The sequence below is a fragment of the Carassius auratus genome, chromosome 16 (genome assembly GCF_003368295.1).
Source record: "Carassius auratus strain Wakin chromosome 16, ASM336829v1, whole genome shotgun sequence".
In the NCBI taxonomy this organism is placed as follows: Eukaryota; Metazoa; Chordata; class Actinopteri; order Cypriniformes; family Cyprinidae; genus Carassius; species Carassius auratus.
In genome coordinates, this window is record NC_039258.1 from 14,605,087 (window position 1) to 14,624,410 (window position 19,324).

The 19,324-nt window shown below is 37.5% G+C and overlaps 2 protein-coding genes and 1 pseudogene across 2 annotated transcripts; 2 read left to right on the plus strand and 1 right to left on the minus strand.

The window, feature by feature from the left end:
* The first annotated feature begins 464 nt into the window (after positions 1–464).
* LOC113116235 (kell blood group glycoprotein homolog) lies at positions 465–14,362 on the plus strand (annotated as a pseudogene).
* A 632-nt stretch (positions 14,363–14,994) lies between these two features.
* On the plus strand, positions 14,995–17,433 carry emg1 (EMG1 N1-specific pseudouridine methyltransferase). Its single transcript, XM_026284265.1, has 5 exons — positions 14,995–15,187; positions 15,301–15,402; positions 15,697–15,838; positions 15,922–16,130; positions 16,262–17,433. Exons 1-5 carry the CDS (start codon positions 15,038–15,040, stop codon positions 16,373–16,375), a joined length of 717 nt encoding a protein of 238 aa, XP_026140050.1. The 5' UTR covers positions 14,995–15,037; the 3' UTR covers positions 16,376–17,433.
* Positions 17,434–18,014: 581 nt separating this feature from the next.
* LOC113116237 (general transcription factor 3C polypeptide 6-like) lies at positions 18,015–18,752 on the minus strand. The gene has a single exon (XM_026284266.1). It carries the CDS (start codon positions 18,643–18,645, stop codon positions 18,109–18,111), a length of 537 nt encoding a protein of 178 aa, XP_026140051.1. The 5' UTR covers positions 18,646–18,752; the 3' UTR covers positions 18,015–18,108.
* Between the last annotated feature and the right edge of the window lie 572 nt (positions 18,753–19,324).

Here is a 19,324-nt window from a genome sequence, read left to right on the forward strand (position 1 = left end):
ATGTTAATGGTTTTTGTCATGTGACTGCTTCCGAACAAGTTCTTTCCCACGCAATGTGTGACGTGCTCTTTTGTGGTTTTGCTCCTCTCACACCCCCTCATTTCTTATCAGCTCGCCCCAGCCTCACACACACCACTGATAGCCAGGGGTCCCCACATCTGGATGTAAAATGCCACATTGAAGGTGTATATAAATCTATATTAATTATGCCACTTCCTACACTGCAGAACTTAAAAAAAATGTACTTGCAGTTTTGTAGTTTCCTCAAGTTTAGCTTGGGTGACTCTTTCAAGTTCATGGATTTTGGAGCAAAATCATCTTCTGGCCCTCATAATTTCAAGAAATGGTGAGATTCGGGAAATATTTCTAGAAATGCCCCCGTTTATGTATGTGTAAAAGAGAGGGGTCTTGTGGGAAGCCATGTCATTACATGCTTATCAGTCGATGAAAGAGTGAACAGAGAGTGTGATGAGGGAAGATAGTAGTTGGATGACTTGTGGGTTGACGGAGGAGAGATAGAAAAAGGAGCAGTGTGACGAAATCGAAAGCTTCACTGGAAGAGCATTATGTTGGAAGAATCCTGACCAAACTGATATAAAAGAAGAAGAACAGTATGGATCATAACCCAACTGTACATCAGGTGAGGCTTTCATTTTTGGTCTTTTGCTGGTTTTATTAATAGGACAGAGGTAGTCATAGAAGAAGGTGGGATGCAAGGGATCAGGAAACACCACGAGCTGGGTTACCCATATAAGCACCACCAAGCACTTTTAGCAGTGTGCTGTAGAGTTATTACCTTAATTTTAAAGTTATGCCTTATGTCATGATGTTTTTTAGTATATAATTGATTGGTGGTGGTGTGTAGTCAAGATTACCAGTTCAATGTCCTCTATTCATCAATAATGTGCACTATGCAAGGCACTTAACTTGAGGTTACTGCAAAGGGAAGTCTTGGTGCTGTTTAATTCCTCTATGCAATTCTTATTTTTTATGTATTTTTTTATTCAGTGGTGGAAACAGGCTTTAATATTTGTAAGCAATTAAAAGAAAAGAAAAGAAGAAAGACAATGTATGTATATCTTATGTAAGATTATATGAAGTCTAAATGTAATGTTCCTGTGTTTATATAATTTATGAGAAGCTGTATTTTAAACAGGGAAATTTACATTTTCCCTTAAAGCTGCAGTAGGTAACTTGTGTAAAAATAAAATTAAAAAAACTGTCATTATGCCCTGACTCCTGACAGTAGAATATGAGACAGATAATCTGTGAAAAAATCAAGCTCCTCTCTCTCCTCCCAGTGGTCCTATTGCCATTTGCAGAAATACGCCGCTCCCGGTAAGAAACAACCAATCAGAGCTGCGGTCCGTAACTCTGTGTTCAAAATGTAGAAAAATGTATATAATAAGAGAGTACACCATGAATCCATTTTCCAAACCGTGTTTTTAGCTTGTCCTGAATCACTAGGGTGCACCTATAATAAGTGTTTATATTCTGACTATTTTAGATTGCTTCGGGGGTACCGCGGCGGAGTAACCCAGTACCTTTGTGATTCTTCATAGACATAAACAGAGAGAAGTAGTTCCGGCTACGATGTTCTTCCGCAAGACGCAAGCAGTTCTGTTTATTAACCGCTAGAAAGTCAACAGTTACCGACTGCAGCTTTAAAACGTGAAAGACATCAAAGCAAATAACACTACTTTAACTTTTAATGAAATAATTGTGGTTCTTCATTTTCATGTTCCTTAGAGAACATTTCTTGGATTCGCTCTAATTGCGGTTGGATGTTTGACTGCCAGTGTAATTTCAGTCCATCATAAGAGTTGCATTCCTTCTTTTCCCAGTTGTGTTTTTAAATGAACATTTCCATACAACACGTCTATCTCTATAAAACATAAAGAGTGAGTCATTTACTAACTTTATATCCCCACAGAAAATGGTCACCACATCAGAGGAACAGTCTCAACCAAATCCAGAGGGCTGCTACAAGAACCGCAGGCTCCTATTGGTTGTTTTGTCCTTTTCTCTCTTTGCAGCTGCGTTATGTTTGGGGGTCTATTCCCACCTGCAAAAGACTGCAGACCCCTGGATGTCACAGCGGAAATCAAGTACAAACCTAGCAACAATGAACTACAGTAGAACTTATGGTAGAGTTTTAACAGTTTTAACATTTTTCTGCTGCCCCTGTGACTACTTCCTGTTTGCCTGTGGGACAGGTGGATCTTCCACCAGTAATCTAGGACACAGAGTCAAGCTGATCTCCAATGAAGAGAATGAAGAACTGGACACAAAAAGGGAAGTGAGGATGAGAAGAGAGACAGATGTTCAAGGAAAAAGTGATGCACAGCTAGTCAAATTTCCAGACAGAAAGACTGCTTTAGTGAAAACTATTAAGGAAATATTAGGTTAGTGAAATTTCACTTGTGTTTTTACCTGACACAGAACAAATGACACAGTTTCATAGTGTCTTCAGGTTCCATATCTGCTTCTATCTGTCTATCTTCCTGAGCCTAAGCTGGTTTGCTGGTCTTCTTGACGGTCAGACTGGTCTGTTGGTTTTAAAGAGGTCTGGGGGACTTTGTCAAAAAAGTTGCATTGTAATGTAAATAGCAACAAATATTTTCTTTCATATTGTGACAAATGGAAGTCAATTGTAAGAAAGGGGTGGAGTTTAGGTTTACTAAATGATTGGAGAAATCTGGTATACATCACTAGAGAGAAGTTTGTTGTTTGACTGGAAGATTGAGTGATGGCATTTTGATTAAAAGTTACAATAATTTGATTACAATAATGCAAAAAATATAATAATAAATATAGCATTAAGCAGCGATTGCTGGGGTTCAAGCTCGTAAGGCATTTAAGCATACAGTACAGACCAAAAGTCTGGACACTCCTTCTCATTCAAAGAGTTTTCTTTATTTTCATGACTATGAAAATTGTAGATTCACACTGAAGGCATCAAAACTATGAATTAACACATGTGGAATTATATACATAACAAAAAAGTGTGAAACAACTGAAAATATGTCATATTGTAGGTTCTTCACAGTAGCCACCTTTTGCTTTGATTACTGCTTTGCACACTCTTGGCTTTCTCTTGATGAGCTTCAAGAGGTAGTCACCTGAAATGGTCTTCCAACAGTCTTGAAGGAGTTCCCCGAGAGATGCTTAGCACTTGTTGGCCCTTTTGCCTTCTGTCTGCGGTCCAGCTCACTCCTAAACCATCTCGATTGGGTTCAGGTCCGGTGACTGTGGAGGCCAGGTCATCTGGCACAGCACCCCATCACTCTCCTTCTTGGTCAAATAGCCCTTGACGCCTTCAGTGTGACTCTACAATTTTCATAGTCATGAAAATAAAGAAAACTCTTTGAATGAGAAGGTGTGTCCAAACTTTTGGTCTGTACTGTTTATTTGTTACATACACCTTGTGTTGCGCTTTTGGACACATCATCAGTGACAGTACCTGGGGTCCCCTCACCCAGGTGACCCGACCAGGAGTGATCAGTTCCCGGCCTGCGTCCAAGAAGCGTTCGCCCATTGTTTGTCCCTCCCGATCCACAGCCTTTATGAGGCTTTTTCTGCAGCCTCTGATGCTGCACTGATGGTTCTTCTCTTGCACGCTCCTGTGATTCCCAGGAGACTGTAGGCCCTGCAGAGTGACTTTCCTGCAAAGCCCCTTTCCCCAACCTTGATGAGCAAGCACTGTGCACGCCACCCTTAGTTGCCAGTCATTCGCTGTTCCCAGCAGGCCTGTCTGAACTGTTGGTCGGGAAGGCGGGGGTTCTCCAAATCATAAATCAATGATAAAAAACAAAAACATTTTTGGCAAATCCAAATGATTTACCATGGAAATATGATGTTTCTTTTAACATTTATGAATGTTATCGCACCAGATGTGGTCCGATCCCCTTAAAACTTTACATGCTTGTTTAGAATCACCTGTTGCATGTGCTCAGCAGGTTTCATGAAGTTTTACATTTTCCTTTAGACATTTTTTTTTTTTTTTTTTTGCAAAAGTAAGGTTTTTACATCTTTTGAACCATTTTACAAACAATTTGATTGACAGCAGTGGTTGTAGAGGCAAAGTTATCCAGAATACAATTCAATTCATCTTAAGTTTATTTGTATAGCGCTTTACACAATGCTAATTGTTGCAAAGCCGCTTTGCAGAAAATTTAATTTCTACAATATATTTATTGGTATTTTATCAGTTGTGACTATTGTCAAATGATAAGGCAGAAATGTACGGTAAAATTCAGTTAATGAAGTAATCAAACAAATGATGAACACTTTTAACAGCAATTATTATATGTTGCAATCAAACTTGTAGCAAAATTTGGTAGTTCTGTATGTTGTTTCAGGGTTGGCATCATCTGAAGTCCTCTGAGGGGTGGACATCATCTCTTCTCAGGTGTTCTGGATCCAGACTTGAGCTTGTGTCCCGTGGCAGAAACAGAGAAACAATTAGAGACATAATTAGCATAGCTGCTGTTCCAACCAAGCAAAAATTATTTGTTCAACCCAAGCTAAACAATAATAATGTGAATTTGATCAGATATAACTGCAGTTTAAGATTATGAGATGGATTATATGAATGATTGGCCAAAGATGTGTCTTTAATCTAGATTTAAACAGAGAGAGTGTGTCTGAACTTTGTCAGGAAGATTATTCCAGAGTTTGGGAGCCAAATGCAAAAAAGCTCTCTACCTCCTTTAGTGGAGTGGAATAAACCATTTAGGGCCTTATAGGTAAGTAATAATAATTTGTAACAAAAATGGAAGTTCTATTGCATAATACGAATATCGTGGGTATGTGCGAAAAAAATGTAGGAAGTACAATCCTTTATGTCTATGTAAAATGCAAAATCGCCTCCCCCAGGGACTGATTTCTTTCAAATTTCACTCAGACCTTTGGGGTTGTGAGTCGAACAGGCCCACTGAGTTTCAGTTGTGTTGAAGCAGTCTTGAAGAAGTTCTGATGATCCTTCTGGCCACACTTGAATCTATTTTTGAACTGGTTTGGCGACTTTAATGAGCAGTCTGTATGCAGGCATTAGCATGACAGTGACGTGGTCTGAGGCTCCGAGGTGGGGGAGGGGGAGGGCTTTGTAAGCTCCTCTCTTTGTGGAGTAAACAAATTCCAAAATGTTATTACCTCGTGTTGGAAAGTTAATGTGTTGGTGTATTTTTGGAAACACACTCTTTAGGTCATCATGGTTGAAATCCCCAGCTATGATGAGAAAAGCATTAGGGTGTGCTGTCTGCTGCTCATTGATGTGCTGGTACATTTCATTTAGTGTGTCGTTCCTGTTGCTGATGATGTTAAACGGGGGAATGTACACCGAAATGAGCAGTATAGCAGTATATTCCCTCGGCAGATAGAACGGCCGGCACTTAATAATCATAAACTCCACCAGGGGTGAGCAGTGTTTGCTGATTACAACAGTATCGCGGCTACACGCGTCATTGGTGTAAACACAAAGCCTGCCACCGCAGGGTTTTTCCTCCCGCAAACAGAGCTCTGTCCACTCTATAGCACGTCAGCTGAGCTGGTCGTGCTGAATAGCGCAGTCTGGAATGCTGTTGCTGAGCCATGTTTCCGTGAACATAAAAACACAACAGTCTCTTACATCCTCCGAGTTGAACGTAGTAATCGATTGTAGTCCAGTTTATTGTCTAACGAGCGTACGTAGATGGCTTGTGTGGGTTAGCCGTTAGCCTAGCCTAGCCTAGATACCTCCGCACATACCCCTCTTCTAATTCCTCTCACACCGATACTAGATACTTTAGGACCAAGACCATGCACCCAGATTTTCATGTTGATAGGACAAATGCTTGCACAGTTATAGCCATTTTTATGTTTTCTCCCTATTAGTGACCATGTGACCAAGCTCTGTGATTTTTTTCCTGTAACCTCAGTAAGTGTTCTGAGTTTGGTGAAGATGTCTTATTTCATTCAGTTTACTAAAGTGTCCCAGCCCCTTTCACACGTTTTAGCGCCCCTTTGCGACAGTGAGTTGAAAATTACATTTTTTTTTTAATTATTGGCATTCACTCACCAGAGAATCTTTCTGCACTTCCGATCAGGCGAAAAACCTAGGACTAGTTCGCAAAAGTCTTTTTTTCAAATTCAACGATTGAGTCTGGGGCATGCATTTTGTCGGGCGTGAGCACTGTATCGCCTGATTGGGGCGAGCCTTGGTCATCTTGTAGGCAGTGTGAGTACTACCATCCATGCAAGTTTCAAGTCCCTACAACTTTCAAGTCTGCACAATCATTTTGAGTTTGCTTATCTGTGATCATTCCGACAATTACAACAGAGTTTCATTGCTATGCACTTGAGTCCCAAAAAAAAAAAAAAGAATCATGCATGGATGCCTCTTTTGTAATAAGATCAATAAGATGCATTTAAAAAATTTACAGGATTAATGTCTGGCGCACCATCATAAACCAACTAAAACCAGCAAGCCATCTTTGGCTGTTTTAAGTTATTTATTGGTTAATCTCAGTAGTTATTTATGATACATAATTGTATAAAACAATCTTGAATCATCTTTGATATTCAGTCTGTATGATCCCTGTGTGATCAGAGGCTCCTGAAGAGGGTGCTTCTATAAGTGCAGCAGAACAGAAAGCAAAGAAATACTTCAAGACCTGCATGGATGCAGAATCCCTAGAGAAAGTGGGTTCAAAACCCTTCCTCACACTCCTCCAGCAGGTACAAACACTTTTTAGTATAAAGGAAACTAAAAGCACTTGCATTCCATCAGGGATTTTGCTCCAGTGTTGTTTATCTTTTGGCTCTCTGTCTGTGTGTGTAGTTAGGTGGTTGGCCAGTATCCAACGGATGGAGTCAGACAGATTTTAACACCACCCTCGCCCTGCTAATGAGCCAGTACTCCACATTTCCTTTCTTCAGTGTGTATGTAGTGTCAGAGCCTGGTGAAGAGCAAATGGCTTCTGATCAACACTACATAAAGGTGATTATTAATCTAGGTAGAACATAAGCAATTGGTAGAATGATTTAGAGATTAGTAGCATGATTTACAGTTTTTTCAATACTTAGGTGAACAGCAGACTACATGAGCTATGTGGATCAGTTTTTATTGCTTTGGCACAAATGCATTCAATGACAACTTCTTTCATATTACGTTTTTTTTTTTTCACTCAACCACCATCAAAATTCTGTGTACCTACAATCTGCATGTGTGTGTACATTTACAAAACTGTTAAACTGAGAACTGTGTGAAGACTAGACCTTAGTATTGAGAAAATGGGTCTTAGCAGTTATAAAATGCTGTAAAGACCCTGTAAAATAGTTCATGGGCAACGTTTTCTTTTCTGTTTTGATGCATTTCACTGATTTTATTATAATTTGATTACATGTATTTTGTATGGAAGTTTATTTATGGCCGTCAACAAAAAATTAAAAAGGTACAGTAATTTTGACTTTTTATCTCACAATTCTAACTCTTTTCCTTACTATCCTGAATTTATATGTCGCAGTTTACTTTTTTTTCTTCAAATTCAGATGTGATGTATTAATTCAGAACAGCTAGATATAAATGGCATTTCTGAGAAAAAAAAGTTTTACAGAATTACTGACTTTTACATTTTTGTTGTCGTGTGTAAATACAATTACAAGATAAAAAGTAATTACAAGATAAAAAGACGCAATTGCTTTCTTTGATTTAAAGCTTTAAAAGCTTTTTTGCAATTGCAAGTTTATATCTGAATGTCTGAAGTCTCTGAACTGTTAGATAAAAGGTATCAAATACTTTTCTATTCCATGAAAGAACATACATTTGATGTTTTCGTCCTTGAGACATTTTAGTGAGTAGTAATTTGGATTCTGCTCTTGTGTACATGAATCCTCAATATTTTGGTCCATTTTTTCATTGTTTTTGAGATTGTTTTACACTCTAGTTCATATGTTGGATAAAAATGTCCATGTACATTTCCATAGATTGATGAGCCTCATTTTCAGTTCCCTATTGATTGGAACAGCAAGACACAGAAATCCAAAGCAAGTTCTTGGGTGGGTATACAGCATTCTGCTCAACGTATTATTCATAAGTGGTTATTTAATATTGTTGTCTTTGTTCCTCTTTCTCAGTATTTGCGTTCATTCTACATGTCGTGTTGTCAGTACCTGAAACTCTTGGGCGTTCCCTCCAATGAAACCACTCAGCACTGCGGTCTTTATGTATCTCTAGCCACAACTTTGGCTCTGGCCACGACCCCTGTCCACTACCGCTTCAGTCAGGAGTTACTCTACAACAGATATACCATCCAAGAGCTACAGGTCTGTGTGGAAATCTGATTTACTCTATAACATATGTTAATAGCTCAATAAAAATTAAGATTGCCCTATAAGAATTTTTTTTTTTAATTCATATGGAAATTCAATTTGGTTTTGGAAAAAATTTTTTTTTATACATTTTAGAAAAAAAAAACTTCAGTTTATGTTATGTGGAAACTAAAAAGTAAAAATAATTTTCCTTATTTTCATATTTGTCATAGTTATTTGCTTCTAAATATTTATATAAATCTACATTTTGCAGTAGCATCATATGATAATCAAATCATGTGATATTTTACAATGTTATAGTACATATAATATTGACCTTCACACCCATTAATGGGGGTCTGCAAGCCAAGGGTCTTCTCTTTCATATTTTTGTATTTCGTTTTATGTTTTTCTTAATATTTTTGCATCTTGTCAGTGTAAATTTAGTATTATTCCAATGTTATCATAGTATTTATTAAATACTAATGCTTTTCAATTACCTTTTATTTTTTATTATTAGTTGCCATTTAAATTTTTGGTCACGGTTTAATATTTTTGGTATGTGCTTTTATCATTTCTTTGAAATCTTTTTATATCATGAATTATTTTTTATTTTATTTTAGATTTAGTTAACAATAACAACACTTGAACAAATTATGTTGCTGGTCACACCACATGACTTGGATTTGGCTGACAGAAGTTTTTCAAATAAGCAGATTTCCAAGATAAGAGACTTCCATTCATTTAATGAGACTTTTTTTCATTATTATGATAATAGCACAGTTAAAGCCATGATTTTATAATTTTTTTTACTTTATGCCACATATATAAATTAATAAAATAATTAATGAATAAATAAATACATATTTTTTTAAATCAGAAAAACATTCACATCATAAAGACATATATTCAAGTTATTGTGTGAATGAATTGCACTTTTGATATATTTTTATTACAATAGATCTGGACAAAAAATATTGTCATATCATTAACCCATGTAAAATACAGTACCTGTGATGTGTGATGATATAATTTTTTTCTGTGCTTCACAGACTCTGGCTCCAGCCATTGATTGGCTTGCTTGCCTACAAGCCATATTTCAGCCTCTTCCCATCAGCCAATCAGATCTTGTTTTAGTCTACAATCTCCCGTATATTATCCACATGTCCCAGACAATCAGTAAATGGCAAATCCTGCATGAGATGATGGGCACGTAAGTCACTATTATATTAATATACTTAATCAATAGATCTTGATTATTAACACAGATGTTTGTGCTTATGTGTAAATATCCGCAGGGGTCCACTTCATACATACATGATCATGATCTTTTGCACACACTCGTTCCTGCACTGGACTCGAGGTTCTTCCAAACAATGAGAAACTTTTCCATTGCATCTGGAGACACACAAGAGGTGGGTCTGCTTTGAAGGAATTACCCACAATGCCTTTTTATGTGAATTAAAGCATTGCAGATTGCATTATATTTTCTAATACTTATACTGTCTTATGATTTTAGGAGATGCCACGCTGGTTGCGATGCGTTCAGCAGACGGAGCGAGGGTTTGACACTCTACTCATTCATGCAATTAGACAAAGACATGCACAGAAGGAGGTACATGTTGATTGGATGTCATGAAGGAATAAAAGAGTATGCATTAATGTGAATTTAATAAAGCAATGACACGTGAGATTTGACAAGGGTTTTCCTCTCTCCGCCAGGCTGAAGAGTTGATTCATGATGTTTATTCATCCCTCGAGAAAAAACTAACAGATTTGATCTGGAGGGATGACAGATCATCAGCCTTTATTTTGAAGAAGGTATGATGTGAATCATATACAAAAACATATCCTACTGACACTGTGTATGGGTCTGTGTTAAAATCATTTTGTATATATTTTTCAGATAAAATCTATCAATCCAAGACTCTCCGCTAAAACAAATAACCTCAGTCATGCAGAACTCAACCATCTCTACGAAGAGGTGAATGAATTTCGATGAATGGATTAACAGTCAGTGTAGTGAATGGAACATTTTCATTCCTGAATTCCCTCCTTCGTTCTCCATCTTCTTCTCTGCACTAGGTGGTTTTAAATGAGGAGGATTTTTTCACCCAACTACCTGCAGATGCTGGTGCTGGAGCAGAAGAGCAGGAGCAGACTGCTCTCACATGGTACACAGACTGATGGGTTAGTGCTCTCATATTTGCTGAATAGGTGCTAGTGAGGCCAGCAGGGGGTGATCACCCTGTGGTCTGTGTGGGTCCTAGCCCCCCAGTATTGTGAAGGGGACTGTATGTCATTAAAATCCCAGGATCTCCTTTTAAAAAAAGAGTAGTGGTGTGACCTCAGCATCCTGGCCAAATTTGGCCTATGACCATCCTGGCCTCCTAACAATCCCCATATCTACTGATTGGCTTCATCACTCTGTCTCCTTTCCAACAGTAAACTGGTGTGTGGTGGGTGCACTGGTACAGTATGGGTGCCGTCGCATCATCCAGGTGAATGCTGCACACTGGTGGTGGACGAGGAGATACCCCCCTCACAATGTAGAGTGCTTAGAAAAGTATTAACTGGTATTATATTCATATTTTTAACTAATTCACATTTTAGTTTCATACTTAATTTGTTTACATTTTTTTAATAACTGGAGTAGTGACAGATATTTTCTTCCAAATTGTGATGCACATCTGAGCAAAATGGATTAGCGAGAATAAAAAAACAATATAGGGAATAGTGGAAGATCTGAATGAGAGCTTGTGGTTGATCATAGAAATATTAGTTCAGCCAAAAATGAAAATTAGTCAATTTTACTCACCCCTAAGGAATCCTAGGTGTATATGAATTTCATCTTTCAGACGAATCCAATCAGAATTATATAAAAAATTGTCCTGGCTCTTCAAGCTTTATTATGGCAGTGGGCAAATGTTTGTTTTGCTCAACAGTCCAAAAGTAGTCAAATAAAGTGCACACATCTACATTAAAACGAGCATCACACGGTAAGACACTTATCCATATTTAAAACGAAATAAACCCCTTTTTCTCACTTCCGCTAACTGTCGTCGACAGAAGCCGTTCTGGGATGATAACGTAGGACATATGAGTAGCGTAAGCACCGGTGATTAGTGGCGAATTCAGAAGTGCAACGGAGAAACAAGACAAAACGCTGGTCACGAATTAGTAGCACAAAACAAGGATTTGTAAAGAAAAAATATATGAACCAAAAGGAGGCTGGGTTTCTTTTGCTCCTGTAAACAAATGTTTGTTTTCGTGATACTACACCTACATCATACGTTATCCGCCGGAAAGGCAGTCTCTCGGGAATGTGCGTATGACAGTTAGCAGAGGTTACACAAAACTGTTTATATCGTGGATATTTTTCTTACAAAAACGCATCTATATGCTACAGGAGGTCTTATTTCTCCCCCCAGAGCCGTGTGATGCGCATGTTAATATAGATGGATGCGCTTTATTTGACTACTTTTGGACTGTTGAACCAAAACACCTGCCCATGCCATTATAAAACTTGGAAAAACAAGAACAATTGTATATATAAATCCGATTGGATTCATCTGAAAGAAGAAAGTCATATACACCTAGGATGACTAGAGGGTGTGTAAAACATGGACCAATTTTCATTTTTGGCAGAACTAACCCTTTAAGTGGACAAATGATTAGAAAAGTCAGTCTGGAAGATCGAGTTATTACATTTTGATAAAACATCCAAGTAAATAAATAATAAATCAAATGCATTCATGGATGACTTGTTCAAAATAAGATCAATAATATACATTTAGAAAATAGATAGGGGGAACTTACATTTGTTACCAAATTTAAATCATCATCCATTTTACATTTCTGTCTTTCCTTGCCTCTAGATTATCTATCACTCCATCCATCTCTGGAAATGACGTCATCATCCCTGTTGGAATGTTTGTGTCACCCTTCTTCCATTCCTCATATCCCAGGTATCAAGTGACATCATACAGTATAAAACAGAATATTCAGTGGAAATACTATTACATTTCAAGATTTGCACCACTTTTAGTAAAATAGTGCTATTTTGTAACTTGAATGATAGTAAACAACATCTGATCTTTTGACCTTGTTTTTATGACTAATTTTTTTAATGAACTCTTCTACTTTTATGCGCTGAATGTAAGATGCTTAAATATGCATGCATAAATTTTTTTTTATAAAATGTTTACATCAATATTCTATAGGGCAGTGAATTATGGCACACTGGGATCTCTGATTGCTAAAGATCTTCTTCACCTTCTGCTCCCTGATAGTAAGTCAGTATGAACCTAAATCTGCATGTGTGAGTGTTTGAGTCTTTTTAATCCCCTTCTATGTTTTTCCTCACTAGTCCACACACAGGCCAACAACACAGAGTCAGAGAGCATGTGCATATGGTCTCATTATCAGAGTGACCAAGGATCCAGGACGGGTCGGCACATTCTCTCTTTCCTCCTCTCAACAGCAGGAGGTTTGGGTGCAGTTCTCTGCTCTACAAGTGGCACTGGATGTAAGCTAACCTGCTCTAAACAAGGGTTTTCAATATTTTATTCCATGGACCCCCAAATATGATTATCCTCTGGAATTGTAACCACCCTCAGGCCATCTAAGATGTAGATGAGTTTATTTTATTTTTTTTGGAACATATTCAAATAATATTTAGCATTTAATTATTGTCCCACCTCTGCAGTGAATGGGTGCCGTCAGAATGAGAGTTCAAGTAGTAGTTCATAAGTAATACACAAGTCCAGTACTCAAATTAACAATTTATTTTATACTTCAAACCGGCTAAAATAATCAATAATAATGCTTCCTCCAGTAAAAAAAAAAAAAAAAAAAATCATCATGCCTGAATAAGGAGACAAATGTGCACAGATCAAGCACCATTTATTAGCGAAACCAGTCCAAACGAGTTCTAAACAAAAATCTTGGTGGATTTTGATGAGAAAGGACAACAGGGGATGGACTTTTTCACTGAAAAGGGCAATTATGAGCTGTTTGTTGAGCTGTTTTTATAATTTCTCTCATTCTGACGGCACCCATTCACTGCAGAGGATCAGTCGGTGAAAAAGTTATCTTCTGCTGAATTTCTCCAAATCTGTTCCAATGAAGAAACAAACTAATCTCGGATGGCCTGAGGGTCAATTTTCAACTAATTACAATTTTGGGGTGAACTATATTATGATGTTTTTTCGTTATGGTTTGATTATTTACTTTTTTATTTATTTATTTTTATCTAATTTGTAATATTTATTTATTTATTATATTATTCATTATATTATTTTCCCCTTTAAACTTTCAACAAACCTCCAAACGTTCCCTTGGGGGTCCCTAGACCACAGTTTAAGAACCCCTGCTCTAATCTAAAACAATGCTCTTTTCATTGTTAGCCATGAACCCAACGTTTTTCTTTGACAACATTTTATCTTCTTTACAGGCTTATAAGAAGAGTTTCACAAGGCATCCAGAAGACTCATCTCTGTCGGCCTCTCTTACATTCACCTGTTCCTCTCCTCCTTTACTAAGGTACTGAGAACATGTCAGTAAATGCAGAAGCACTCAAGCACATGTGAAAATGTTCAAATAATATGTTACAGGTAACGTGTGATGCTGAGTTCATGCCCTTTGAACCTTCCTTCTTGGTGACAGTCCTGTGTTCAAACTAACGTTTCTGCCCTGAACCACTGAGCTGTGTGTATAAATCTCAGAATCATCCTAGTGAGATGTGTCAGAGTCAAACACTGAACTGAATCTGAGAGGAACTCTTTTCCGCTGAGACCTGTTGGAGCTAGTTTGGGACTATTGAACCATTAGAGCTGCTAACTGTTTAGTAAAAAAAGGAGAAGGTCAATCCAGAGATCATAAATCTTTTTATTTTCACTTGTTAAGGAATGGGTTTATAAATGTAATGTACAGGCCACATACATTTAAGCAATATTATCACATTTGATAACTCATCTACATAACGAACAGTTAAAACCTGCTTGGTGGATATGATCTCTCACAGCACTTTTTCTCACAGCAAAATTTACCATGTTTTTACTATAGTGTTAATTTTTGGAGGAAATGTAGACTAATACAAAATTATATATATATATATATATATATATATATATATATATATATATATATATATATATATATATATATATATATATATATATATATATATAGTTACACTGGTTTACATATCACATACATATTACAGTTAAACTGGTTACTAAACCAGATTTATGGTAAATTTTACCAAAGAAAGAGAGCATTTTTTACAGAGTAGAAGTGTTGTTATTCATTAATGATGGATAATTATGTGCTTATTCTCTCTGTTGTGAATACAGTTTGAGGTCTGAAGTCTGAATGTATCATAAATGTCACACTTATATTTGAAATTTACTATATTTGGATGAAACATTAAAAAAGGTATTTTTGCATGTGTGCTTTTTGGTCTATAGGTAATTTACATCAGGAGGAAAAACGTTTTCATCAAAGTCCAATCTGAATACACGTGTTGTTGTGACGCACATTTGATTCGTCATAAAAAAAAATTATTATTAGGGAGTTTTTTTATTATTATTTTCATTTTTATATATATATTTCTGTTAGTCACTCTGGTCCACACTCCAGTATAGTAGATGGCGGTAATGCACCTTAACGTTGGATATGCCACCCGCCACAAACCAATAAGAAGACGAAGAAGAAGACGTTTGACGCGCCGTAGTTCTGTGTCAACATGGCCGCACGCGCTGGAGACAAGCGTGGTCTGGAGCATTTAGATGAATATGACCCAAAACAAGCAAAACAGCAAAAAAGCTTGCACGAACAGATGACGGAAAAGCGTCTTGTTGTTGTTTTGGAAGGAGCGACGCTTGAAACCGTAAAGGTAAAAGACATCTAAGCTTTTCAGAGACTGAATCATCGTTTGTTATCCACTGGATTGACACTAGAGCGTTAGAAATATTTCCCCTAACCGTATGTGAACGTGTCTCTTTGCAGGTTGGAAAGACATTTGAGTTGCTGAACTGTGATCAACATAAGAGTATGATCATAAAAAGCGGAAGAGACCCTGGGAAGATTCGTCCTGACATCACTCATCAGGTAAAGCTCTTCATCTGAGTTACAACGATTTCACTATCAACAGGCTCCTTTTAATAAAAGGCGATAAAAAGTTATACATTTTTGCACATTCACTTTGATGAGAGATTATAGATCTGGTACACTATGGTTTTAGTTACAAATAAGTTTTAACTTGTATGTCACTGAGAATAAAATGAAGAAAACTGTCTTGCAAAGATATTATGTTAAGTAAACCCATATGAATTTAGTTTAAAGCTGAGAGATTTTTCGTTGTCCCACATCTGTCCTCTGAATGTCCTGTCTGCGTCCCCACAGTGCCTGTTGATGTTACTGGACAGTCCTCTGAACAGAGCTGGACTGCTTCAAGTCTACATTCACACAGAGAAGAACGCTTTGATCGAGATCAACCCACAGACGAGAATTCCTCGCACTTTTGCACGATTTTGTGGACTAATGGGTAAATTCACTCCATTCAGTTTGGACAGGTTTGTAATGCGAAACATTTGTACGTTTATCTTACCACTACTTGTCCTCGTATAGTCCAGCTGCTGCACAAGCTGAGCGTGAGAGCAGCAGATGGTCCTCAACGCTTGTTAAGGCTGATTAAAAATCCAGTGTCGGATCACCTGCCAGCTGGATGCCCCCGATATTCGACGTCGTTCAAAGCAGGAGATGCTGTGTGTCCCCGAACAATCGTCCCTAAAGATGGACCTGCCGCTGTTGTCATTGGAGCGTTTGCACATGGAGCAGTGAGTCTGATACACTTCTCCTCACAGCTAAATCAAGGATATTCTCCATGCATAGATACGACTTTCAGAAATGTGAATTATGTCATTGCTTTTCAAGTAAATCGCTGATCTGTTTCTCCATCCTCTCGTAGGTGAATATCGACTACACCGAGAAGACGGTGTCCATCAGTAACTATCCTCTGTCTGCAGCTCTGACCTGTGCTAAGATGTGTTCAGCGTTTGAAGAGGTTTGGGGAGTGTTATGACCAAACCAGACTGTTACGAACTGCCAGGAACAGATCTTTGGACTGTGATGTGTGTATGTATACAATCCATTCCTTGGAGCAAAAATTGTGTTATATGACGGGACAACAGAGGAGAATATTTCATAATACAATTTAAACTCACACTGACGCAAACCAGCATACCCTTTAAAGTGTGGGGTATTTAACTTTGGATTCATTTTGTATAAGTTTATACATTTAATAATAAACCCAGATTTACATGTGTGAAACAACACTTTGTCTTTATTCTCCTTACAGTGAACAATAGCGTGCAACAGCGGGCTACATTTTTAGCAGCCTTGGTTTCTGGAAGTTTTCTTTTTCTATTCAAAATGTCCACGTTAAAGGAGTGTAAGCCATAAATAAAACTACAATTCCATGAAGCATTCTGAATGACAATAAAAATGGAGAAATATAAATTCAAAGTTGTTTACATGAATAGCAACAGCGTTTAGGATAGATAAAATAGTACTACGGAGTTGTGTTTTAAAGGTTCTTTACACCGAACTGTTCAAAAGAACCGATTCCCACTAAAGAATCGGACCTCCAATCATTACTTCCATAGCGAGAGCATCATGTTATTCCCTGTGCTTCGTGGGAGTGGCAAAAAATTACAAATTGTGGCTCTGATTGAGAGATTTGGTGTGTGTAATCACGTGCAGTGTAATTTATCAACAGGAATTCTGCTTTAAAACTCAGTTCTTAAAAATGTGCCGTTGATTAACAACCCCAAGTTCGCATCAGGTCTGTCTTTGAAGGTTTTTTATCATTAAAAATAAATTCCCTTCTAGAGAATATGAAATGATTTGTAACTTCCAGACTTTTGCAATCACCAGGTTTTATTGAGCATTATTCTGAAATGTTATTTTCAAGTTCTCTTTTTAAGCGTCTCTTCGCTTTTAGACATGTTCTGGTTTATCACAGTTGTCTTATGGTTGTACTGTATCTTTAATCTTGTATTCTCTATTCTCACTATACATTTAGAAAGATTTAAAAAACTCCTATGTTTAGGCTCCGGACCATTAAACTTCCTTGACCATCAAATGTGCTTTTAGATGTTGTTTTTTCCGTCTAGGCTTGATGTTGTTTTCTATGTTTTCCTTGTTCTTTCACCATTGACACCTTTGGCTTTTCTACAGGCTTCAGGCTCTATTAGTTCTTGCAGTTCAGTTCCTGCTGAAGGTTTTCGCAAGTTGAGATACATTTGTAATCTTTCAATTATTTGAGAAATTTCCCATCTAATATTTTCCAGAGATGCAATAAGGCGAGAGGGGAGGGGGGTAAAGGTGAGAAAATTACACCGGACTAGAGGCATGCTCCACATGGAATTAACTTTAAAGATATTTTGTATATATATATTTATATCATTTGTAGTTACTTTAATATATTTTTAATACCTTATGTCCAAAACTGTATTTTTTCTCAACACAAAAATTAAGATCCTGTTGCAACATTTAATAAATATATATATATATATATAATCAAAATCCATGTCATGCTGATTTGAGTTTAACTTCAATTATTCAGTAGCGAACCACTTTGAATAACTTAAAATTGGATAGATAGATATATGGATGCTTTAATAAAAAAATAATAATAGTAATACGCAGAGACAAACACATACATAAAAACACTAAATAAAAAAACACTTTTATTAAGCACCAGAACGCGTATGTTTACATGCAGTAGTATGTAGATGATCAGAAAGCAGTATTTTAAGAGCCCTCGTCCTGCTCCTGTGTGTCGGTGAGTAGAGAGCAGCTTTTCTCCAGGAGCGTGTCTCGAGCATCAGTCTCCGTCTCATCCGCTGACTCGTCGCTCATCTCTGCATCCTCGCAGTCTTTAGATTCGTCTAGCACAGGCTGATCAGTGTCTGTGGGATCCAGGAAGCGACACACTGCGCTCTTCCTGCCGAACGACTCTTCCTCGTGGAGAGCCAGCAGCTCTATCTGGTTAGAGACGGGCTCGTCCTCCTTCCTCTCCGACAGGAACGTCCGCTGAAGCTTTAGCTTCTTCATGGTGTGACATTTGTATTTAAGAGCTGAACCGTGCTCTTCAAAGATCACGCAGGTTCCGATGGCATCCTCGTATTCTCCGGCGAACAGATAGTGGCCCAGCTGCATCACGGGCTGCTCGCTGTCGATGTCCACGATCTTACACGAGCCCTGCCGACTGGAGATTACATCCGAGCTGATCATCCCAGACAGCTCCGCCACAACCAGCTGCTCCTCCTCCTCCCACTCGTCCTCCATAGCTTTATCTGATCAAGCAGTTCCACTCATTTAACTTCTTGGAGTGTCATGCAACTCATGAGCTCGACAACTTCAAGTAGCGAATTGCTTTCGTAGAATGCGCGCGACGGAAGTAGTGATCGGAAGTCCGATTCTTTTGTGGGAATCGGTTCCTTTGAACAGTTCGGTGTAAAGAATCTTTAAAACACGAATCAGCAATTCCACGTGTTAGAAGAACAGTATTTTTACTTAATTTACTTATACAGTGACCAAATTTCACATTTTTAAGAGTACATTTACTAATAAGAAACCCGGTGTTATGGTTTTGTATACTGAAATATATATTGACCGTATCAGAGACACAATAAGAAAGCTGTAAAAACTTTGAAAGCTTGTGAACTTTGTAATATAAAGTTAGGCCTATTTATCTGGTTATCTGAATTTGCATGCATATGTGTGTATGTGTATATCTTGTGTCTTTGTTTTGAACTTTTATACCTCTTTTTACACCTTTTTATTTATTATTATATTCTATTCTACCCTTTTCTTTTTTATTCTTATTTTGATGTAATTTCTTAATAAAACATTGTATATTACTGTTCTTTAAAAAAATATTTAAAATAAACAATATCCTTTTCCTACGTGTGTGTTGCTCGGTATTTAAAGTTACTTTTCGCATATTAATTAAAACCTCGGTTCA